Raw genomic sequence first — 25,432 nt, 5'->3', positions numbered from 1 at the left:
TCAGCTGTGTTTTCTAGCACTATTTCTTCATTAACATCCCACTGTGGTTATACAAGACTAGATTGTTTATTCAAATGTCATCTTCAAAGCTTTTTGGGTACTATTCCTTGGATCAAAATATGGCTTGATTTGTTTAAATGTGGCTTTTAAAGTCTGATGAGAACAACTGTGTTGTTCAGTAGAAAAACAGTACAGAAACAAAATTTTCATTCCTATTAGCAAAACAGAACTGGGAAATCTAATTTTGATCCATGGTTCTCATTCTTATAACCTGACTAGGCTTCAAAAGTTTTCAGTTTGTGGGCTCCACCCTTGACCAGTAGAAGCAGAATCACCAGGGGTGGGACTTGGGTTCTGTATTTATTAAAAGCTTAGGGAATATAGTCAGTAATATTGTAATAACTTTGTGTTGTGACAGATGGTAACAACTACTTGTGGATGACCATTTCATAACTTATATAAATGTCAAATCAGTGTGTTATACATCTGAAACTAATATAATTGTATGTCAACTACATTTCAATTAAAAAAAAAAAACAAACTCTACAGACCCCAGATGATTCTGATGTACACAGGGGACTGAGGGCTGTGGATTTAGGCCTATCCTTATCGAAATTAAATTTACTTTTAATTAAAGTAGGATTTGTTTTGTTTTTTTTTTTTTTGATAGGGAGGCATTTATGAACTAATACCTTCACAGTCTTACTGGAAAAATCTTTGGTTCAGGGGAAGCACTGAACCTGAGCTGTCAGCACAGTGCCTGATGTGGGGCTCGAAGTCACGAACCACGAGATCATGACCCGAGCCCAAGTCGGATGCTCAACCGTCTGAGCCACCCAGGTGCCCCATAGGTACCATCATCTTGAGGGTTAGGATTTCAGTGTATAAATTTTGGGGGAACACAAACATTCCATCTATGGCAATGTACGTATATAGAATTTTGAAGTTAGTTAAAAGGCAACTAAATATCAGCTATAAATATCCTTGACACCTAGAAAAAAACCAATGACCTATAGTTTCTTATTCTATCATTAGAATCATGGGCTACTAACTAATATTAATGGGCTCCTGGTGTGCCAGACAGTATTCCAAGCACCGTAGGGCAAGATTTCACTCAGTCCTCATAACAATCTTTGAAGTGGGTACCATTTTAACCACATTTTACCCATGAGAACGTTGAGACCACAGTGAGCAATTTTATAAATAGTATGTAAATATTATCATTAGTAATTACAATTGGAATTCTAAGCCTTCTTTCTCAAAAATGTCTATACTTTAGCAGTCCTTATTATTTCTGACTATTGCTAGATTTGAAATGGCAACCTTTATTAAAATATGTTTTACTCCTAAGGCAAAGTCTTAAAAGTGGTTTCTTCTCCTATGCCGCCGTAGTTAACAAAGCCAGAGAAACAAAGGGTAAGGTCAAGTGGTTCATACACCACACTTTTAATTGCTTTGCTTTCTCAGTTCCCCAAGTTTCAAGGTTTGAAATCCATTTCATATCTAGTGAGTGATAGTGGGTGATAGTAGGGGTGTGATCTTGCAAAACTCCCTGGGGGCGCCTGGGTGGCTTGGTCGGTTAAGCATCCAACTTCGGCTCAGGTCATGATCTCACGGTCCGTGAGTTCGAGCCCCGCGTCGGGCTCTGTGCTGACAGCTCAGAGCCTGGAGCCTGCTTCCGATTCTGTGTCTCCCTCTCTCTCTGACCCTCCCCCGCTCATGCTCTGTCTCTCTCTGTCTCAAAAATAAATAAACGTTAAAAAAAATTAAAAAAAAAAAAAACAAAAAACTCCCTGAACCTGTTGAGACTTCATATGCATACTGTCAAACAGGGAGAAGTAGTAGGAACAGCAGTAATTAACAATGACAACATATCTACTGTGGCTCTTCACAGTATTATTGTCACGGATGACATTATTTGTCAAGGAGCGCTCTGGGGCTATATGATGATATCCAGATATTAGTTTTTCTTATTATTGTTATTTTATTGTAACTATTATTATCTTATTACTTTTGTTTATTATTGCCACATACTCCAATGGTCCTGCCTTTCTAAAGTAGATGCAGGGTAGGATGAATGAGTGCCAGGGACAGCCATCTACCCTTATAAGACCTTGTAAGACCGTTGGGAGCTTTTACATTTAGGAACGTGAACGTATTTTCAGTAGGGAAGTCTCTTAGTTAGCTTTGCCTTCAAAAAAGAGAATTTTTACTGCAGGGGAGGTAGAGAATGGGAGGAGGTTGTAATTGGACTTGAGGAGTAAGCAGAAATTGAAAACTAGAAGTCATTCCAGATATTGATCATTGTTAATTTGTCAGTAACAAATGCACATTGTTTCACTTTTAAAGGCAGTAATTTTATTCTGTTTATTATGAGCATTGTTACTGTAAAAGCCTCCATTTATATGATTTAAGGATAATCTTTTGTCTTTCCAAAATTATTCTATATCAAGGCCCATATTCAGTTATGAAATCAGCTCTCAGCTTCATTTACTTCTTTAACAAATTGTCTTAAGTTTATTTATTTATTTTAAGATAGTGACAATGCAGGTGGGAGAGGGGCAGAGAGAAAGGAGACAGAAAATCCAGGCAGAAAATCCAATCCATGCTGCCAACACAGAGCCCAATCGGGACTTGAGCCCACGACATCATGAGATCATGACCTGAGCCAAAATCAGGAGTCAGACACTTAACCGACTGAGCCACCCAAGCACCCCTTACTTGAGTTTGAAATAATCCACACTCAAATATTAATAATATGTTGGGTGTACACACACACACACACACACACACACACACACACACACACACATTCAATATTTGCGTAGAGGAGGTAGCAAACAAACTCTAAACCTTGCAAATAAGAATAATCTCACTTCCGATTTTGCTTCATTATCATTCAGAAAGGTCCATTTTTCGGTATTACGAGATCCAAATTAGTGTCAGGCATGTGTAGAGTGCATATGGTGAAGCACATGCCAGAATTCTGTTCCTCAGCCTCCTCCCCCCTAATTTTCACGTGCTGACATAAGAAAGAGAGCCTGGCCTTCGGGAGTCAGGGACAGCTGGGTTTGAATCCCAGTTTTGCCACCTGTCAGCTGTGTGACCTTGTAAAAGTTCCTTCGCCTCTGTGACCCTTGGACTTTTTCATGTCGTGTCAGGAGGTTGTTGGGCGCATTAAATACCCAGGGTTCTGTCTCCAACTTTTCTGACAGTGTCCCTCTTGCTTTAAAATGGAGACCCCCTTTCCCAGGGAGTTAGGAGGAAGTAAAAATTGCTCTGGGTTGGAACTCAAGTCATCTTCTCAGGATTCGCTTTGGTAACAAAAATGCTATCAGGCGAATTTTGCATAGATTTGACACATAACGTATTGGGGGGATTTTAAATTTAGAGTCTCATACCGTAGCTTTAATTTTCTCTAACCAGGGCACTTAAGTCTCCATTTCCCCACTTCCTCGTAATTTTGTCCACTCCAGATAATAGGGTCAGTTCCATGTTAACTTACCGTTCATCCACTTAAAGTGTTAGTCTTTCAGAGTTTTTCTCCTTTTCTCTGCAGTGGAGCCCGGGTGGCAGAGTGGGACGTAGATTATGCAACCTTGAAGGTTTGAGGGGAGGCGGTGGCTGGCTTATCAGCTGTCTTCTCCTTCTCCCTGCCTTCTCTGAGACGTCTTGTCCTACCTGCTCTTTGGGCACTAGCTTCTACTCTCACTTCATCTGCTACTGAAGTGTCCCTGATCTTAGCACAATCCGTACCTGGAGGTCTTTTTCTGCTGACTTGGCCATCACTTTGGCTTTTTCCTTGCTATTTTCTCTCTCAGATTCAGCCCCACCGACATAAAATCCTGGCTTTGGTTTATCCACAGACTTCGCTACAGGTTCTTATTGTCTGGGGCCACACATGTAGGAGAACACATTTGCTGGCAATTCATAGCCACCCTCTATGCCCCTTTCAAGGGCCCATGGGGATTTTCCAGCTCTTCTCCATCCCCCGTTGGTGCCAAGAGGAACTGGTATGGAGGGAAGGTGGGGGGGCTAGTCGTCTCTGTAGAAATGTGCCCACTGACATTTCTCTGTCGCAGCCTTCTTGAGTGGTGTGGGTACCATTGAAAGTTTTAGTTGAAAACGGACCATGAGTGTCTTCTGCTTTGGGATGCTCAGTTTCTCTGAAGAGTTCCTGGGGTTTTGATCTCAGTGGGCAGATCTGTTGGCTCATTGTAGAATTTTATACTCAATTCTGTAAGCTAACCTTGATATTTAAAACATATCTTTGGAGTCCAGGGAAAACCCCTAAGTACCCAGATTTTACAAGGGAAAATCAAGGTGTTCATGCTCTGTTTTAAAACAGGTCGATTTTGAAATCCAAGAATGGAAATGGCTTCTTTTTACTACTTCCTGGTCCTGCCCTCTACTTTATACTCTTCGAAGAGTAGAGGACTTTGAGGCAACAAGAATTGCTACGAGTGATGCCTATTTTAGAAGATACTTCAAAATCTTATTCTTCCACCTGCACAAGTTGTATTTTACTTTTTGTCCTTTTATTTTCTGTCTTGTATTTCATTTTTTTCCCTCTCCTTTCCTCTTTGGTTTAAGAAATTGTGCATCAGATATTCATTGGGTAGTGTAGAATTCATTGAATTCAAGACTAAGCTTGATCTATCCATTTATAATTCTTGTGTCTTAAGGCTTTTGTTTCTTACAACTTTTGCATTTCATGATCATCCATTTCCAATTGGTGTCAACTCTGCTGAATAATAATATGTTAAGCTGCATTAACCTCTCTTCTTATTTCTATGTATTTTGAGTCTAATTCTTCTAAAAGACATTTATCACTTATCGTAAGACAATTCTAGAAAGCAGGAGTCTTCCTTTCTAGTCTTAGCCTTCTTTACCAATTATAGATCCTCACTGATATGCTTTATATTATTATTAGAGGCTAGAGAGAGGCAATTTCTCAAACAGCTCTCTATTCCCTTGTGGCTGACAAGAGTTCTGATACATCAGTGGGAGGTGCGGATCTCTGCTCCCTCTTGTAAGCAAAAGCGCTAAGTGGTCTCACTTAAATTATTAACAAAATACATAGGTCAAGCATGCAGCTTTTTGTCCTGCTTTTCCCCATTTCTCTACTCTGAAAAGGGCTATTGTAATGTTGCACAAAAGGCATTTATACATGGTTTGAGTTAAAAACCTGATCGGTTTGTTGCCAGAATGTGTTGTAGAGTTAACGTAATTGTATATATATGTTTTTCTGTTCACACAGGTACATTTGAGTGATCAACATCAGTGATAATAGTAGTGGCCACCATCTGTGCACCGTGCTAGGCATTATGCCGATGACTTTGCATGCTTTGTCTTGTTCGATATTCACAATCCGGTGAGGTAGATATCCATTTTGTAGATGGAGAATGGGAAATTTAGAGGAGTTGGCCGAGGTCACAAATCTGGAAGGTGACCGAGCTCACACCCAGTCTGCCCTTTTTCCCACCATGTAATACAGTATATGAACTGGGACATCTTTCAAAGTTATATGGGTCACTGTTGCTGTTTACATTGGATGACAGTTACAAACCAGTTTTTCCATGCAGACAGGACAAATGTTTACCCTAACTGTAAACTCTCTTGGTGGAGAGCTTTGAATCATTGAGACAGTAAAGGGAGACTCTGGAACCTTTTCCAACCTCCTTCCCCCAAAGTGGGAAAGTGCTTGATCCTAAGCAGACTTAGTTTTTGCTCAAAGGAGGCCCATTTCCATGCATGTGCCCACTAATGATGCAAACCATGTAAATACAGTCAGGGCGGTGCCCCTGTCCCACTATGTTTGCATTAATAGAGTTTCAGTTTCTGTGTGCAGCATACATTTGTTGAGCACTTAACATGGGTGGGGTATTTTGATGGGTAGTGAGAAAATGATACTGTCCATGGCCTTAGGGAATTTGTAACCTAGCGTGGAGACAAAAGCCAACAACTGTGGAATACGGTGAGCAGAGCCGTGAGGGGAAGGAGGAGAGCACTCATGCAGTGGGACTGAGACTGGAGGAGTCCATTTGGAGTAGATGAGGAGAGCCCCTGGAGGAGAATGGTGTGATGGGTTTTCATGTGGAGAATGCTGTGAGGGGCAGAGACAGAAGAGACAGGATGAACAGGAAATGGTGGTTTCAGTCATCCAAGGGCCAGGTGAGAAAGGCCAGGCCAGTGAGGATGGGATGGAGAAAAGAGAAATGAAGGACACCGTGGGGGGGGCGGGGGGCGGTGGCGGTGGTGGTGGAAGGGGAAATGAAGGACACAAATAATATGGCGATTGGTGGGATGGAAGGGGAGAGAGGAAAAGATCCTTCCTCCCAGCTTTTGTTTCTTCCCTTGCTTATGTGTTTGTCTCCACTGTAGGAGTTTCCTTAGTTATGACCCTGGCAGAGGACGACAGAGTAGAACAGTATTTAAAATGGCCTTAGATTCCTTGTCAGTGAAATAGAGATAATTATCCTTCCAGCCCATGTGGCTGTTGGGAAGCCCAAATGAGAGCGTGAGGAGGGTGCGTTTGATACTGAAAAGCAAAATATAAAATAAGAAGGATATTATTGTGATTAGTATTGATGATTCTAATATTCATTCTGGGTTTATCTTGAAAAATAAAATGATGGTAGTGGTCGTGCTGGTAATAGCAGTTACTATTTTCCTTGGCACTTAATACATTCCTGACACTGTTCCCAATGCTTTCGTAGACACATAGGCTAAGTAATTCTCATAATAACTTTACAGACCCGAACGGAGGCCCAGAGAAGTTAGGCAGTTACTCAAGGTCACAGCTGTTCAGTAACCTAAAATGGGTTTGGGTTGAGATCTACCTGCTCCTCTTACTTTTTCTCCTGTGCCACTGTTGTCAGACCCGGAGCACAGTGTAGACCTTCATTTGCATGCAGGTTTTCTCTGGTGACTTTGAGGTTTCCTGCCAGTGGACACTGCCCGGCCTGCCAGTTTCCAGGTGTAGTTCCCTTTTCCACTTACTATTAACACACCGCCAGCTCAGGCTCTCTAATGTCAGCACTGCCAGCAGAGTGGCCTTGTAAGCGATGGCAGAGTATGTTTCCACAGGGGGTGCAGGCCGTAGGGCCCAAGGTTCAGGTCTTTGATGAGTGTTTGGTGATGAGGCTCAATGCCTGTTCTTTCTGGGTGCCTCCAGAGGAAATTAAAGTGCTTATGCATGCAATGGAAGGCATGAGGAGGAGTGGGGGGGGAAGCAGGGGGAGGAGGGAGAAAAGGGGGCAAAGGAGGCAAGTATACATAGGAAAAGTAAAAACAGACAGAGGAAGAGAAGCAAAAAGTGAATTAATAGAGACTGGAAATCAGAATTAGATACTCCTTGACTGTTCGAGTGGATGAATGAGTGAAAGGACCTCTTTGAGAACCTGCTGTGTATCAAGCACCCTGTTAGGCTTTCTCGTGATCAATTATCTCAGTTACTCCCGACGACTACTCCAGCCTTTGTTGAACAAAATGCCGGTGTCTGACCATTTTGTTATAGCCGTGTTCTTTTACGCCTTTTATGTCCAACAGCCATCAGCCACACATTGCAATGTCAAGTTTTTCTTCTTGCTGGGTCCAAGAGTTTTTGAGGAGACAACTATGTTGGGGATTTTTCAAGCTGCTCAGTCTTCCACAGCTTTGTGCTTGACCCTTTTTCCCTGCTTTGTAAAAATGTCTGTGGCTTTTCATTTCTGCCATCCTTTGGATTCTTTTAACAAGACCTTCGAAAGTTGTAAAGCTCGATGGTGCGTGTGATGGATGGTCCAGGAAAGGTAGTAAAAAAAAAAAAAAAAAAAAAAAAAAAGTTCTCTATCGATGTGGGCTTCCAGTTAGGGAATGAATAAGTCCCAGGAATAAAAGGCATAGTGTAGGGAATATAGTCTGTGATTTTGTAATAGCGTTGTATGGTAACAGATGATATCTGCCCTTGTGATGAGCATAGCATAGCCTATAGAGATGATGAATCACTATGCTGTATACCTGAAACTAAAGTAACATTGTGTGTCAACTATACTCAAAAAAAATAAATAAGTGAATACAGATATGTCGTACGCTTGTAATATCTATAATATCGTATGTCTACTTTACTTCAATAATAAAGAGGTGAATATAGAAGGAAAAAAGTTACCCATCCATACCAGGTCCTATGAAGGAAAAAGTGAATAATGGGTTAAGTGGAGCTCTCAAGTTATAAAAGTCACAATTATATATGCGTGTAATTTTTAGCATAGAGATTTATTAATTTGCATTCAGATCATTAGAGCTAATTAGCAGCTTCAGCTTCTCCAACTATGCTTTAAGAAGTTTACCCTTTACTTTCCTTGTGAGCCCCAGAGCACATCTTTACAGACTAAGACTTAAAACTGACTGCTGGTATTAGCGTTCAGAAAAAGGGAGTTCTGTGCCGCGGCTCTCTTGCCCCACTACCATACACAAGAGCCTCTGCTTCTTTTTTTTTTTTTTTCTACTCATTGGGTTCTTTTTTGTTTTTGTTTCTGTTTTTGTTTTTTAAAGGAAGTCTTTTTGCTATTCATCGGATAGCCCATTTGGAGTAATATCAGCAGGAATTAGTAAACGAAGGGAAAAGAAATGAAATGGTCTTCCGTTTCCCACTTACATGTTATTTGCAGGAAAGGAAAAGAACAGAAGAAGAGCAGGAATAATGCTTGAAAACCTGACTTCTCATATTAGGCTACAGGTGAGAATTGGAGATGTTCTTCTCATTCCCCTCACCTCTTACTTGGAAATGGTGCCTGTAGGGAACACATATTGAGTGAACCTTAAGAAACATCAACGAAAATCTATTTAATTTTTAAGGTACAGTCAGTTAATCAGCACAACGTTCTTTTGAGATTCATTTGGCTAATCTTTGGCTCCTACAAATTAGTTACATGTATTCTGCCATGTTCCCACTACTTATTGTCCATGGCTGGCATTTTCTTCCTGTTACTTCTGCTCAATTCTAATTACCATATAAACTCTATGAGTTGGAAGCAATATAGCCTATGTTCTTTATTACTACTAGCATTGAATCCTTACAAAGAATTTAAAAATTAGTCCGGAATCCATCATTCCCACCGTGGTTGTCGTTATTCCCTGGTTATTCCTGCAACCTCTTTGCTTCCGTTTCTAAATGGTCGAGAATGGATCGGAATCTCCCAACTGTGATGTTGATCGACGTGTGCGCTGACCGATAAACTCAACGTCAAGGCACTTTACCTTCACTACATCCTCCGTTTTGTCAGGATGCATTTATGTTGGATCCCCTGTTAATTTCCTGTCAGTTTAATTAACGTGAATATTTCTGATGTTCTCTGTCCTAAAGCTTTCATCTGCCCCCACCTCCCCTTCTCTTAGCAGATGATGTTATATCCACAATTTTAGAAAATGTGAGGTTCTTAGGCTTCATCTGCCCCATCTCTTGCACACTGAATTTGCTCTCAATTTCATCCGTCCTTAGCTCCTTCCTTACGTTTGCATGGCTGACCATGCCCTTCATAAGCTGGCCTCTGCTAACTGCTCCAGCTTCATCTTTTGCAAAAACTTACAGTCCCTTCTTCTCTCCATATTAACCATTTATTTGCATTTCTTCAAGCGAGCCATGGTTAAACATCTCCGATACTGCAAATAGACACCTCAGCCTCTGCTCAATCAGTTTCCCTCTTCGTCTCTGAAGTTGTCTCTGAAGTCTGCGTTTTATTTATTTTATTTATTTTTTTTTTTTAAATTTTTTTTTTAACGTTTATTTATTTTTGAGACAGAGAGAGACAGAGCATGAGCAGGGGAGGGTCAGAGAGAGGGAGACACAGAATCTGAAACAGGCTCCAGGCTCTGAGCTGTCAGCACAGAGCCCGACGCGGGGCTCGAACTCACGGACCGTGAGATCATGACCTGAGCCGAAGTCAGCCGCTCAACCGACTGAGCCACCCAGGCGCCCCTGAAGTCTGCGTTTTAGACAGGCCCTCTACAGGTTCCCATGCCCTGTGTGTATGTCTTTATTAGAGTACTAATCGCACCGTATTCCAATTACCCGTAAGCTGTCTTATCACTCTTATAATGCAACATCTGGAATGAAACCTGGCACATAAGCTTCAAGAAATATGCTTTGAAAGTTGAACATTGAAAAAAATGAATGAATGAATGAATGAGTGAGTGAGTGAATCTTATAACTAGTTGCTGTTCAGTCCATTTTGCCTTGACACCGCCTCTTAACTCTGTTGCTATCTTTCTCAGCCTTCCTTCATGTTCAGTTTCCTCCAGCTCAAGCTTTTATTTGTTGTTGGAGAGGCAGTTTTGTTCACTGGTTTTGAGTAGAGTCTTTGGAACTTGGCTGCCTTGGTTTGGAGACTGTATGGGTTGGTTTGCTAGCTGTATGGCCTCGTCCAAATTACCTAGCCTCTGTGTCCCATTTATGTTTTGTTACCTGTAAGTGGAAGATAGTAACAAGACCATCTTCCACAGGGTGGTTGTATGGATTGGTTGAGGTAGTTCCTGTGTATCACATAGTGCCTGGTACATAGCAAGTGGTAATCATAATAATGTAATTACACAGGAATTACTTTAATTATTCCTAGTGTCCACATTCACAATGGTCTTATTTTTTGTGAACTATTTCAGACTGCAAATAGGAATAGAGATCAATATAGCAAACTCACTACTGGTTTAAAAAAGAAAACAAAGAGGGACACCTGGGTGGCTCAGTCGGTTGAGTGTCTGACTGTAGCTCAGGTCATGATCTCATGGTTCGTGGGTTCGAGCCCTGCATCAGGCTCTGTCTGACAGCTCAGAGCCTGGAGCCTGCATCGAATTCTGTGTCTCCCTCTCTCTCTGCCCCTCCCCTGCTGTGTTCTGTCTCTCTCAAAAATAAATAAATACATATTTTTTAAAAAAGAAGGAAAACTAAGATAGTAGAATCCACAATACATCACCTTCCTTCTTGCTTCCTTCCTTTTCTCTCTTCTTCCATCTCAAAGGTAACCACTGACATATATTTGCCATTTGGCATTTGTAGGCATGGTTTTATACATTGCTATATAGCTAGAAATCATGAACACTATATGATGTGCAATGCAATCTGCTGCTTCTTTAGTTACCCACTCCTCAGTGGACTCCTAAATCAGTAATCCATATTGTTTCTGGAGTTATCACCCCAAAATGTAAATCCGATTCTGTAAATTGTTCACAGTCTCTCTTCTTTAAGGGACTTTTTCAAGAACAGTTTTATTTTACAACCAAATTGAGAGGAAGGTACAGAGATTTCCCATATACTTCTTGCTCCCACCCATGCAGAGCCTTGCCCATTATCAACACCACTCACCAGAATGGTACATTCTTACCAAAACAATGAACCTACATTTAGTATCATAATCACCTAAAGTCCATAGTTTACCTTAGAGTAACTACGCTTGGCACATACTATGGGCTTGGACAAATGTCTAATGACATATATCGATCATTATAATATCCTACAGAATCTTTTCACCGCTCTAAAAATCCTCTGTACTCTGCCTATTCCTCTCTCTTCCTCCACCCCCACCAGCAACCACAGATCTCTTTACTGTCTCCATAGTTCTGCCTTTTCCATCATGTCATGTAGTTGGAATCCTACAGTCGGTAGCCTTTTCCAGTTGGCTTCTTTCACTTAGTAATACACATTGAAGGTAACTTTATGTCTTCTCATGGCTTAGTAGCTCGTTTCTTTATGGTGCTGAATAATGTTCCATTATCTGATGTGTGACGATTTACTTATGCATGCAGCTACTGAATAAAGGATGCCTTAGTTGCTTTCAAATTTTGGCGACTATGAATAAAGCTGCTATAAACATCTGTGAATGGGTTTTTGTGTGGACATGAGTTTTTATTCCTATGGGTAAATACCAAGGAGTGTGATTGTTGGATCATATGGTTAACAGTATGTATAGTTTTGTGAGAAACTGCCAAACCGTCTTCCAAAGTGGCTGTACCGTTTTGCATTCCCAACAACAACAGTTCCCATTGCTCCACATCCTTGTCAGCATTTGGTGTTGCCGGGGTTCCAGATTTTGGCCATTCTAATTGGAGTGTGGTGGTCATGATCTGTTCTTGAGTCCCCATTCCATATGGGGACTGCAGTTACAGAATTCTGCAGTTACAGAATTCATGTGGGAGTAAATGTCACTTTATGATCAGTAATAATACTGAGTGAGGAGCACTATGCAGGAAGAAACCTTCCATAGAAAGACGGGCAGGGAGAAGCTTAGGCCAACCATAGCCCTACCGAATAGAGCAAGCCTGAGATAAATTGCCAGGATGGCCAAATAAGAGATTCTATGAAATAGCAATCCTTCAACTATAGTAGTCGTAAGGAAATTTCCTCCTCTAAATCACGATACCAAATAGGAAAAATGATCTACAAGTGCCCCATGTGTAGGGAATTTTTCTCTGAGAGAGCAGATCTTTTTATGCATCAGAAAATCCACACTGCTGAGAAGCCCCATAAATGTGATAAGTGTGATAAGGGTTTCTTTCATATATCAGAACTTCATATTCATTGGAGAGACCACACAGGAGAGAAGGTCTATAAGTGCGATGATTGTGGTAAGGATTTTAGTACTACAACAAAACTTAACAGACATAAGAAAATCCACACAGTGGAGAAGCCCTATAAATGCTATGAGTGTGGCAAAGCCTTCAATTGGAGCTCACATCTTCAAATTCACATGAGAGTTCACACAGGTGAGAAGCCCTATGTCTGTAGTGAGTGTGGAAGGGGCTTTAGTAATAGTTCAAATCTTTGCATGCATCAGAGAGTCCACACGGGCGAGAAACCCTTTAAATGTGAAGAGTGTGGGAAGGCCTTCAGGCATACTTCTAGCCTCTGCATGCATCAGAGAGTTCACACAGGAGAGAAACCCTATAAATGTTATGAGTGCGGGAAGGCCTTCAGCCAGAGTTCGAGCCTCTGCATCCATCAGAGAGTTCACACTGGGGAGAAACCCTATAGATGTTGTGGGTGCGGGAAGGCCTTCAGCCAGAGCTCGAGCCTCTGCATCCACCAGAGAGTGCACACTGGGGAGAAACCTTTTAAATGTGATGAGTGTGGGAAAGCCTTTAGTCAGAGCACCAGCCTCTGCATTCACCAGAGAGTACACACAAAGGAGAGAAACCATCTCAAAATATCAGTTATATAGAGTGTTTTGCTAACAGTTAAAATTCTTAAAACCCATAAGTGCCACTAGGAAGGAAACCCTGTAAATACCTACATTGACCCAAGAAATTTTTACAGCAAGCCCCAGCAGGACATTCTTTTTGAAGAGGCATATGCGAGGTTGGTTTTTCTGGTTTTTGTTTGTTTGTTTTGTTTTTGGATTCATGCCAAGTATGTTCCACAACTTGACTTTGAATCTGGAATCCCTCTGAGTGTCTGCCCCAGACGGGCGGTGAGGTCCCAGTCGTGGGTGTGTGTTTCCTGGGATTTGGGCATGATGCCTCAGTACTTGGAAATACTACACAGGAAACCGTGATCATTGCCCAGCCTCCTGAGTCACCCTCTGTCTATGCTTTACTTAAAAGTTATCCCGGTGATTCCCCCTTCGGGAGCTCATGCCCTTCCTTCTCTTGATTCAAACATACTGGTTAATGAATGCATTTGAAGATGGACAGCTCCCACTAAGATAGTGTTCTGGTATTTCTGAGGTTCTCACTTGATTCAGCCCCTACATATCTTTCCATATATCCCATTATTTCTGAACCCACTTTACCTGTGTGTCCTCAAAACACCCATAAATATCCACCCCTTCCTAGATGGCATTAAATTTCATTTTAGATTTTAGGTGACTCACAATTTCCATTCACTGGCCTGTCAGAGAAATCATTGGCAGACATACATGCCCTTGAACTTTTCTTGAACTTTTCAAAAAAATTCTTGTGGATTCTGCTAATCACTGTGTCTCTATGTTAGACCTAATTTTCTAGTGGTTTCATCACATATTTTTAACTTGAATTTTTTTTTTTTTTTTTTTTTTTTTTTTGGAAATAGCTGAATGTAAATAGGAAGAAGCAAGCAAGCGAAGTTAGAACTTTTCTCCATCCAGAATTGCCCTCTCGGGCTCCTCTTGTAACACATGGAGCTCCTTACTAGCTAGGGGAGACCGTAGGAGAAGTGGATGGTGGGAGGAGTCACGAATAATGTTTAGTCTCTGTAATTTTGGGCAATAATGTGTAGGAGTCCTCAGTACCTTCACTGAGGATTATGTATCCATTCATTTTTAGGCATGAATGTCTATGTTACTCTCTCCTTTCCTTTCTTCGTTCATTCAACAAGTATTTATTGAACACCTCCTATGTGCCAGGCACTGTGCTAGGTGCTGGGAATACCACTGAGTAAGACAGACAAGGGCCCTACTCTCATGGAGTTTACTTCTGGTGGAGGAGACGATACGCAAGTAAGCAAATACATAATGTAGTTTGAGATAGTGATTAAGTGCTATGAAGAAAATAAACTAGGGTGATGATTTAGAGTGGGGTGGGTGGGGGTGGGGCATCATTAGACGGCAGTCAGGGAAGGCCTTTCTGAGGGTGGCATCGGAGTGAGCGGGCAAGGCTGGAGGCACTGGCCGGCCAGCCCCGCCACCGCGCCTGCGTCTGTGGAGTGGAAGGCGGCCGGGCGCTGGAGCGGAGCGAGCAGCGGGGAGGGGGGAGATGCTGAGTTGCTCAGTATTCTGACGTTTATAGGCCCTTTTTTCTTTTCTCCTTCTTGTTCTTGCTCTTTTTTTTTTTTTTTTTTGTGGCTAGATTGATATTAAAAACTCATGTGGAAGGACTCAAGGAATGTTTAGAAGACCAAAAGTCCCCAATGATGAGAACAAAAAGCACCTAATTTTTAACTTTGTTTCTCTTCTCATTCCTGTTTCCATTGATTTCCCACATGTAGTCCTTATGCTCAGGAAGTCTTTGGGGGAAGTTAAGGGTCTTTGAAGCTCTGAAATGGGTGAGCAGGTTCACAGTGTCTGTCAACTGTCTTAAGAGGTTGGGAAATGAACTACCCAAAACAGTCGTCCAAATACTGAAACAAAGCTTGATTTTCTCTTCATATTTGAATTAGGTTTTTCTGTTTGACTGGAAGGGGTTTTTGTGTAACTAAAACCTCAAGGCATAAAGGAGATTTAAAAGGAGCACATAACTTAGTGGGTGGGCCATGAAACTAGAGATGGGGTTCGGGGGTAAATGTATCCCTGTTTGGATTTTCATCCAGATAGCTCTGTTCACAGCCTTTGGGAAGTCCCTCCTCCTGTGCGTCCTCCTTTCCCAGGAGAGGGCCAGCCGAGTCACTGGGGGAAGCCTCTTCCAGGCCTGACGCCCTCGACTACGATTTACTGTAGTGTCTTACCCTTGTCCATGTCGCGGTAGGCTGCGGTGTTAGAGAGCCGCCTAGACTTTTAGTTGGTAGAGAGACAGCTGAAATATCATCGGTAGGATTTTAGTTTTAGGAAAAATCAGTTTGATTTCTAGCTTTATTACTATTAGGTGTGTGAGCTTGGGCAAATCGCCTAATCGTGGAGTCTGGTTTTCTCACGAAATGAGGACATTAGGCTAAATGATTTCCGAGTTTCCAGCTAGTCCTAGAGTTCTATATTTCTACATAGTTGAATTATTTTATCATGCTGTTGCTGGGGGATATGACTAACACTTTTGAAGCTACTAATTTTATGTCGAGCTTTAAAGTCCATAATTGTTATCTTCGGAAAATATTATTTGACCTACAGTATGTCCAAATCAATTTAATAAAATCACTTTATAACAGGGAAAAAAAAAAAAAAAAAAAAAAAAAGCCTGCAAGCCGCTGTTGGAGCACCACCTTCTCAGTGAGGCCTGGACCTTCTGAACTGGAAGTTCCCAAGTCCTCTCCCCTTCTTCCTTTGTCTCCACGATACTTCTCAGCCTCTGACTTACTATATATTCTTTCTTATTTTTCTCTAAGTATGTAATCTCCGTGAGGTTTTCATCTGCCTTGTTTTCTGGTGTATCTCTGCTCTCTAAACGGAGTCAGATACATAGAAGGTGCTCTATAATGTTTGTTTGATGAATGTTGAATATACAGAATCCTCAACCTGGATTTCAAAGACAGCTTTATTTTGGCCCTCTCCAGTGTCCCTTTTCTACCGTAATACCATCACTCCATTGTGCCCTATGCCTTCTCCTCTCCCAGGCCTTGGTTCAAGCTGTGTCCTGTGTCTGGGCTCCCTCCCCACTCCTGCTCATTTCTACTTATCGAAGCTTTTCTTCTCCCTAAAGCTCAGTTCAAATCCTACCCCGTCCAAGAAGCCTTCTCAGATTCCTCCAGCTGAAATGAATTTTTTCCTCTCATGGGCTCCTTTAGCACTTTGTGCTTCTCGTAACTGTTTTTTGTCTTCCTCACTTCAGATTTATTTATATGTGTGTGTCCGGCAGGAATGTGGAATGTAGGAATCTCCTCATTTCCATCGCCCTCCCTCGCACCCAGCGCAGTGCTCCGCCCATCTGTTCAGTGGGTGCTCAGTAAATGTTTAGTCAGCTGAACCTGAAGGTGAGAAGGGACCTCAGAAAGGCCATTCATATCCCTCTGAAAATAGTTCTGAAGTCTTGTTTAATGATTGTTTGACTAAGGGAACTTTCCAGATGGCAAGGCACTGAGGAAACTTTAAACTCTTCTTCATTTACAATGTGATACTTCATTGTAATCCTCTGAGTATTTCCATAATGTTGGCCCACAGTGCAGAGTAATCAAATTACTTTAATTCCACATCATTTCTCTCATTTGCCATTCATTGTTTCTGTTGCTATTCCGTTCACTCACTCTTTCACATGTTTTTTTGATTTAAAATAATTTTATGAGCATAGTCTCATTTCATTTTCTAATCTGACTGACTCTGCCAGGTATGATTTTGTGTGGGTTAAGAGGAAAGGCTGGATATGCAGGAGTGGATATGGAATGCCATTTTCTGCCGCCTAGACTAAGAAAGGCAGTTCCCCTTATGTAAATTTGCAAATCAGAGAATTTCCAGAAATGTAAAGTGTGTGTCCTTTGAGCAGGAATGCTAAGTAAGAGGGAGTGTGCAGTTCACTTTTGATTTTGACTGTAGTCACGTTAGTAGAGGAAATCACTGCTTATGGCTTTATTTAATAGGATGAAGTAGAATTTTAAGTAGAATTTATCTAGGTGGGACCCTAGATACCACTCAGTCCAGAATTTCTGTAGGCTCTCACCACCACTGTACCCTTTTTTGGCAAAAATTTAGTAACAACAATTTTGTGACTTAAAATAAATTTCACCAACCATATTATCAACTCAAATATATTTTTAAAAAATCAATATCACACCCTGACTGAAATGTAAAGGAAAAATAAAAAGAATAATTAATTATGCATGTATATAAAATTAAATGTATGTATATAAAGTTATATATGTATACTTAAAGTTTATATAATTTATATACAGATTGTGTTTATGATGTATAAAAATTACATATGCCTTAGTATCAATATATAAACGCTTGAGCATGACTTCTCTGGAAGACATATAGAAGTAGTCAGATGCTTGCACCTGTTTCATAGAATCATCATAAATGGAACAGCCACACATGCTGTCAGATACAGGTGTGTTGTATTGGCAACTCAAATACCGTAATTGGCTTCATGTCGATGGTATAATTTTCCTAGATGGTGTACCATTATTGATAAAGTTCAAAACGAAGCAAGATTCACTCACACATACCCAGTCACCCACACATACATACATGGTAGCTGCATTCCTGGAAAATTCATTGTGTATTAAAATAGCAAAATACTTGGTGTTTACGTGTGAAAAAAGAGTTAATGTACAGATTCAAAGAGTTATAAAAAGGGTTTCTCTAACATCTGAATGTCTGTTGGAGTATTTGCAAGATCAAGCAGAACATAAGACAGTTTTCCTGTTAGTGGAATTGCCCACTCATTACAACCCCGGTGACTGACTCTTGCGCACCAAATGCCCAGAAGAGTGGTCCGCAATCATTGTGCTCTCACCTCCCCGTAAATGTCCAGGTTTTTCCCCTGAACAGTTGGTGCCAACCAGTTGCAAATCTCTAGGTTAGTCCTGCCACCAGTGAGGCATTTGAGAACCAGGAAGTTTCATTTACCTGAAACGAGTCACATAATACCTTGTTAAGCTTCATGTAGCCCATGAGCTGCCTTGCAGCTTTGCTCTGTCGGTAGCTCCTGTGTCCATCATACATAGTGTCAGAAATATCTAGACAGATGATCATTATGAGGGAATGTGAAATCAGACTGTTGGGAGTTTGAACTTACCACTTACAAGGCTTAGGCAAATAATTTGTGCTAGTTAACCTGTTTTGGCCTCACTTTCTTCAAGAGTTGACCATAGGCAATAATAAAACTTAACTCAGAGTTGTTTTGAGGAATAAATTAGAAAATGTATGTAAGATACTTGTATGTAAGATAAGAGTAGCCATTTGGTAAAGAATAGCTGTGGTGGTGGTGGGGGGGGTTGGTGGTGATGACGATGTTGATAATGACAACAATGATGACAACAGGGGCAGTGATAAAGAATTACACGTGATATAAAAATGTTCTTTATCCTTGATTTTCTTTCTACCTTAACTAGATTTTTTTCTAAATAAGCTAGATAGCTTATTTTTTTTATTTTAGCTGATGCTTATGACCCCTTTTGTAGATTTCTTTGTTTTAAGTTAAATGTCATCCTTTTCCTTTGAGCTAATAATATAATTTAAATTGCGTAGCCATTGAAATCTTTTCTTCACTGAGATTTGCATCTGTGACTTTAAATGAAGTTACACTAATAAAATCCTTTTTTGCATTAATAGAGAATAAATATCTAATCTTACTGCACCACTATTTTTGAAAAAAGATCTTTCCCTTCACTTTAGCAGAGGCCATATTCCCAGAACTTAGCTGCTGTAATGATTTCTTTAGTAGCACACAAATTCTGTATTAATCTCTCAGCAGTTTTCTCAGTTAAGTGCATTTTTATGCTTGGCAGCATTAGGGTAGTCTAGGAAAATTAGTTTTCTTTTCTTATTACTTTTTCTGTTTAATTTGTAACCGGTTAAAATACCACAATATGATGGATGATTGATCCTAGTAAAACTGCAAAGTTAAAGGATAATTGGCAGACTTTGGTTAAGCAATGAAGTCTTCTACTACCTTTCAAGAGCCTTTAAGACAACCTCATTATTAAAATGTACATGCCAGCAAAATTCTGGATGTGCACAGAATTTAATTACTGACTAACAACAATGCCAGGGTTTTATTTTTATGGTGAATGTGTTGATGTTTATAATGCAGCCTGTGAAATGGGTGAGCCCTTGCAATCATAGAGAACTCGTATAAAAATGGAATTTTGCAGTTAGATGACTACATTCTGGTCACTTCCTGTTCTTTTAACACATCAGTGCAACACTTCTGATTGATCAGACCAATCAAGAACCATTCCTGGAAATCTAGCTCAATTTACATAGTTTGCTGGTAGAAATTAAATCCTTTCTGGTGATGGCAATTTAGGATTTGAGCCAATTATTTTCTAAAGAAGCTGAGGTCCCATTTTGTAACAATGTGGATATTACCATCTTTATTTTTAGGATGAGATTGATTCATGAGATAATGAATGAACAAGACAAGGAGACCTAAGATCCAAACCTATCCTAGCATTCTTTCATTTATTCAATCAATCATTGTATCATTTTACAAATGTTTATTGAATGCTACTCTGTATGAGGCACTATGTTAGGTGCAGGAAATATATAGTATAGGCATGGTTCCTGTCTTCATGGATTTGACTTTGTAGCATAGAGACAAGGTATGTATGCATGAAGTGTAATACCTTAAAATATGAATATGATGATTATCTCATGGAATGTCAGCCATCAGAAGTTAAAAATTGAAGATCCTAGCCAAATATTTAAAAAGTCAGTATTGTAGTATGAACTATATGTACATGGAAGTAATGTGCAATCATAAAATTCTTGCCTATAGGCGGTTGTTGAACAAACACTACATAAATGTACTGAACTGGGCATCAATGGGTAAGACTTAAGCCCTAGACTTGAGGAACGAATACACATGACATTTTAAAAATGGTGGATATATTTTCTTCTGGAAAGGTTTGATACATTAAGAGTAATAGCTCTCAGGTGTTGTCTTTGCAATCAGACAGTCAAGGCTTTTACATTTACCGAGAGAATAACTGATGAGCCTGTATCTTGAAACAGCATAGTTCTCCCCCAGAATACATACTGACAAGGAGAAATGTCCTTCAAGAATCTTAAGAGACTCTTTGTGGCAGAACATTTTTTTTTTTTTTTTTTTTTTTTTTTTTTGTCTAGAAGGGAGTTAGGAAAGATTTCAGTGCATCCTTTGGCAGTGGTGTTAAAATGTAGAGAAATGTAATTGAATTTTTCAGTGAAAAACTCAGTTGCAATGATCTGCTCAGTGAGTCTGATATAAATTATCGTGCCATTATCAACACCATCTTCCATCTATAAAACTAAAGGAAATACATGAGCATCATAAAATTCCTTTTATCATCAAAAGGACTTTATATTCATGACATTTCTGTGAAAGCAAAACAAGATTTTTCAAGGGATCTTTAACTGTTTTGCAGAGGAACCATAGCACCAGGGACTTATGATAAGCTGGAAGAAAACACAAACTATATATGAATTTGGACTACTTAGATATTTTAGTATTCAGAATATAGGTAGTCACCAGATTCTTCCAGACAAGTATTCCATACTCAAATTATGTACTGATGGGTGAAAAATAGAAAGCAAAATTGAGAAAGTCAACTTATCCTTTTGGGATCTATACCAGATAAAGAGTATTAAAATGACATCAAACCTCAAAGTACCCCAGCAGTTTAAATGTCTGATTGTGACTCCTAGACATCCTTTAATCAACACTTAGATTCTAAATCCATTTTCCCAACATCACCGTGGCAGAATTTATTTTCCAAAAACGGATGCAACAACACTTCTTATCCCACATGCTCTTCTATGGTGTGGCTTTGCCACTTCCCCATTAGGAGGTGGAGTCTAATTCTCCTCCCCTTGATTCTGGGCAGGCTCGTGACTGCTTTGGCCAATGGACTTTGCTGGAATTAACAACAGGGTATCCATCTTCCAAGATGGGCCATGAAAAACAATGTACCATCATCCCCTTTGTTTATAATTCCACTGACAAGTGACAAGTCTGATTACCCTGAGGCAGTATTTTGTGAGGGAGCAAAGACCTCCAGTCAGTAGTCCTAGTCCTTGCCTAGGTCAGGCTAAGCAACAGAGATGATCAAGGAAAAGGGGGTCTCCAGAGGATTCCAACTCCCGGTCATGAGTCACTCTTCAGTTCTTCCTAGCAGAGTCTCCAGATCTTGGAAGAGAAAGGAGACATCTCCTCTGAGCCCTTTCCAAATTCTTGACCCACTGTATCTGTGAGCATAGAAAAACTGTTGTTGTTTTAAGACACGAAATTTTGAGGTAGTTTATTTTGTAGTATAATTAGAAAAATCATTGATAAGGTAAACTTGACATTACAATGGCAAAGCATTATTGTCCATTGCAAAGGCCTAAACAAAGTCTTTCTGTCTCTGTAGAAGCAATATTTATTGAAAAATATGGAGAAGAAATTTGTACATTTAGGGTCGACATAATTGTATCAACTACCATTTTTAAATAACATTTATTATGTTTATATTTATAACATTATTCTTAAGTAACATTTAAATAACATATAAATGACATTTATATTTTTATATATTTTTATATATAAACATTTTATATATAACAGGATATATATATATATATATATATATGTAATATATATATCCTGATCTCCTGTTATGTACTTTACTCATAGATATAGCTGAAAGCAACAGAAACCAACTTCGGTTGATCAACCGGAAAAGGATTTTATGATAAAAATATTACGTAGCTCACAGAATTGTGAGGAGAGCTGGAATCCAAACATACAACCATAGTTGAGTCTGAGCTTACGGGAACCATCTAAAGCATGCATCAGAACCAGCCTGATGAGCAAACTGTAACTTCTGCTGCCCACTGAGCACCGGAGGAAATCCCTAGGCGAGCTGCTCCTGATTACTGGATGCCTCTGCTCCCATCAAAACAAACAAAATGGACTCCTCCCAAAGCTTGTTTCCTTAAGTTTCTTGTTTTTAAACCAGAGTCAGGAGCACGTGACTCGTTGGCAAAATGTAGTCCCAGCGCTTGTATCTTAGCTGCAAGGAAGTCTGGGAATTTGAGTTTTCTGGATTCTGCTCTGATGAAGCCAGGTCCATGTGGCTGCCAATTTCTGAAACATCCTGAGAGTATTTGGAAGGTGCTGGGTAGCTTGAAAACATGACAGTTATACACAGCTGGGATACATTAAAAGAAGATAAACAGAAGTCCTGCTGACCACAGCTCAGAACATTGCATCATTCTGGTGGTGCCAGAAGGCAAAACTAGACAGCGGATGGAGTATTCAAGTGTACCAGCAGGCTAGGTGTTAAATTTCGTACCAGTGTAAATAGTTCAAGAAAAATCCCCTGCCCCAGCACAACATTGCTCAATCTTATTTAAATTTCAGGTCTCTCAGCAAAACCCCTACGGGCATAATATGGAGATAAGGGGTTTATGATCAGAGGAGATGAAATAAATAAGCTTAACTCTGCGATCTTTACACTGTAGGCTGGGGATGGGGGTCCCCTGCCCACCAGTTCCTGTCTCTTGGCAGAGTGCGATCCTGAAGACAAATAATGATAATGATGCTGCTGATGATACTGATACTTCCTGTTAGTTAGTATGTGCCACTGTTTAAAGCACTTTACACATATTAGTTATTTGAAATCTTTACAACAACCCTATGAGGTAGATAATATTACTCCCTGATTTTACGGTTGAAGAAACTGGCACAAAGCGGCCACATAGCTAATAAGTGCAGTGCTGGCATGGGGACTCAGGTATCCTGCCCCTAGATCTGCTTTCCTAAGTATTGACAGATGGGGATTTCACTCGGTGTCTAGGTGGTTGTGATTGCTGCTGTTTGAGTGAATTCCAGGAATATATAGCACTTATATATTAACTAGGGGGAAAAGTGAAAAGTGTTCTGAAACAATTATCACAGGTTTTCCTAAGATGATTCCGTCTGAAAAAAAAAAAAAAGGAGAAATGGGTGAGAAACTGCAACACTGTGTAATTTTTTAGGAGTCTGCACTCTGGACCCTGATTCCCAGGAAATCCTTCTTCCTCTACTTAACAACAATTCCAGTGGTAGCTTTCCAAGCTTTTGCCTCTTTAATGCTCACCTCAGTGCGGAGAGGTTGGTCATTTTTACACATGAGAAAATGAGTGTCAAGGTTATGTTATGGTCAAGATCACATAGACCATCGATGGTAAAGATCTAGGCTTTGAATGCAAATTCCACATTCTCAACTATTGTGTAAGCTATACAGTGAAGGTTCTCAGTGAAATGCAATATAGTGAAATGCAATATATGAAATGCAATGTCGTTCTTCCTTGTCTGTGGGGGATACATTCCAAGACCCTCAGTGGATGCCTGAAACCACAGATAGTACTGAACCCTAATATGCTATGTTTTTTCTTATACATACCATGCCTATGGTAAAGTTTCATTTATAAATTAAGTACAGTGAGAGATTAACAACAATAACTAATGATCAAATAGAACAATTATAACAATATACTGTAATTAAAGTTACGTGATTGTGGTCTCTCTCAAAATATTTATTGTACCGTACTCACCCTTCTTCTTGCGATGATGTGAGGTGATATAATGCCTATGTGACGAGATGAGATGAGGTGAGGTAAATGACTCAGGCATTGTGACTTAGTGTTAGGCTACCATTGATTGACCTTCTAGTGATACAGAAGAAGGAGAATCATCTGATTCCACACCGCAGTTGACCACGGGTAACTGAAACCATGGAAAACAAAATCCCAGATAAGTGGAGATTACTGTTTCGCACAGCAAGACAAGGCCAGAAAACCACAGTGACAAGGAGACCAGATTGGTGTATAGTCTTTGGAAATGGCATGGCTGTTTATGAAATGGCGGCATACAAAGTCCATGACTTTAAATTCTAGTATTTATGACCAGTTTACATCCTGTTGGTCATGTAGCAATCTTTCCAGTCTGATAGCGCTTGCCAGGAATCCTATCAAGAAGCATGAACTCAAATGCTCTTCTTTTTTTATTTTTAAATGTCTATTTATTTATTTTGAGAGAAAGAAAGAGAGCGCACACACGCATTCAAGTGGGGGCAGAGAGAAAGGGAGACAGAGAATGCCACGCGGGTTCCATGCTGTCAGCTGTCAGCATAGAGCCCTGCGTGGGGCTCCGTCTCGCCTGTGAGATCATGACCCGAGTCAAAATCAAGAGTCAGGCACTGGACCGACTGAGCCACCCAGGCACCTCTCAAGTGCTTATCCATGCCCAAATTTGGCTGACCTTACATAAGAAATAACTTCTGCAGTTAGACGAGATGCATTTGGTGAAACCCAGAAATAATTGGAAAAAAAAATACTTCAAAATCAGAACTGCAGAATATAGCTAATTTCAGCCTGGTATTTGTAAACCTTTGCATTAGACTACACAGATGTGTTTTTTATTGCACCAAGAAATGTTTTGTGGAGGAACAACATTGCCCTGTAAAAGATTAACATGAAAAAGGATGTGGGGTCTATCTGCACATGGCTTTGCCAAACATTCCTTCAACCTAATTTTTTCAACCGGGTCCACTTCCTAAGGTGAAATTCCCAAGCCTGCATCCTGTTTATTAATCCTTCTATGATTTAAAAGGCACCTTAGAAGTGCCTCCCTTTGAGGAGCCTGGGTGGCTCAGTCAGTTGAGCATCAATTCAGGTCATGATCTCACGGTTTGTGAGTTCTGACCTCCTGGAGCCTGCTTAGGATTCTCTGTCTCCCTCTCTCTGTGCCCCTCCCTCACTTGCTCTCTCCAAAAAATAAACATTAAAAAAAAAAGTGCCTCCCTCAACCACATCCAGAGTCCTGGAATTTGGTAAACATATACCTATTTGCACCAACTCTCTCGCGGAATGTTTATTTCTGTCATATGCTTATCAGATTTTATCTGTCGCCAGGGAGTTTCTTGATCACTTTAGAGTAGTGGTTCTTAAACCAGACAGGTTGGCCCCCAGGAGACATTTGGTAATGTCTGGATATATTTTTGGTTGTCATAACCGGGAGTGTGCTGCCGGCATCTAGTGGGTAGAGGGCAGGGATGATGCTGAACAGTCTGTAGTGCCCTGGACAGCACCCCACAATGAAGAATTATCCACCTACAGTGTTGCCGTTGAGAACCCTGCTCTAGGTGTATCTCTCTGGATCCTTTTCTACTCTGTATGTC

General features: G+C 40.4%; 2 protein-coding genes across 2 annotated transcripts in view; both read left to right on the top strand.

Moving 5' to 3' along the window:
• Positions 1-25,432, top strand: part of GRIP1 (glutamate receptor interacting protein 1) — a 691,569-nt gene that overhangs the window by 192,708 nt on the left and 473,429 nt on the right. The gene's annotated exons all lie outside the window — the stretch shown is intronic.
• Positions 12,153-15,801, top strand: LOC132676039 (uncharacterized). Its single transcript, XM_060628215.3, has one exon. The coding sequence runs from the start codon at positions 12,405-12,407 to the stop codon at positions 13,188-13,190; it is 786 nt and encodes a 261-aa protein (XP_060484198.1). The 5' UTR covers positions 12,153-12,404; the 3' UTR covers positions 13,191-15,801.

The sequence above is a fragment of the Panthera onca genome, chromosome B4 (genome assembly GCF_046562875.1).
Source record: "Panthera onca isolate mPanOnc1 chromosome B4, mPanOnc1 haplotype 2, whole genome shotgun sequence".
NCBI classification, from domain to species: domain Eukaryota; kingdom Metazoa; phylum Chordata; class Mammalia; order Carnivora; family Felidae; genus Panthera; species Panthera onca.
The sequence above is the reverse complement of the archived record's forward strand: the minus strand, read 5'-3'. Positions and strand labels throughout refer to the sequence as shown.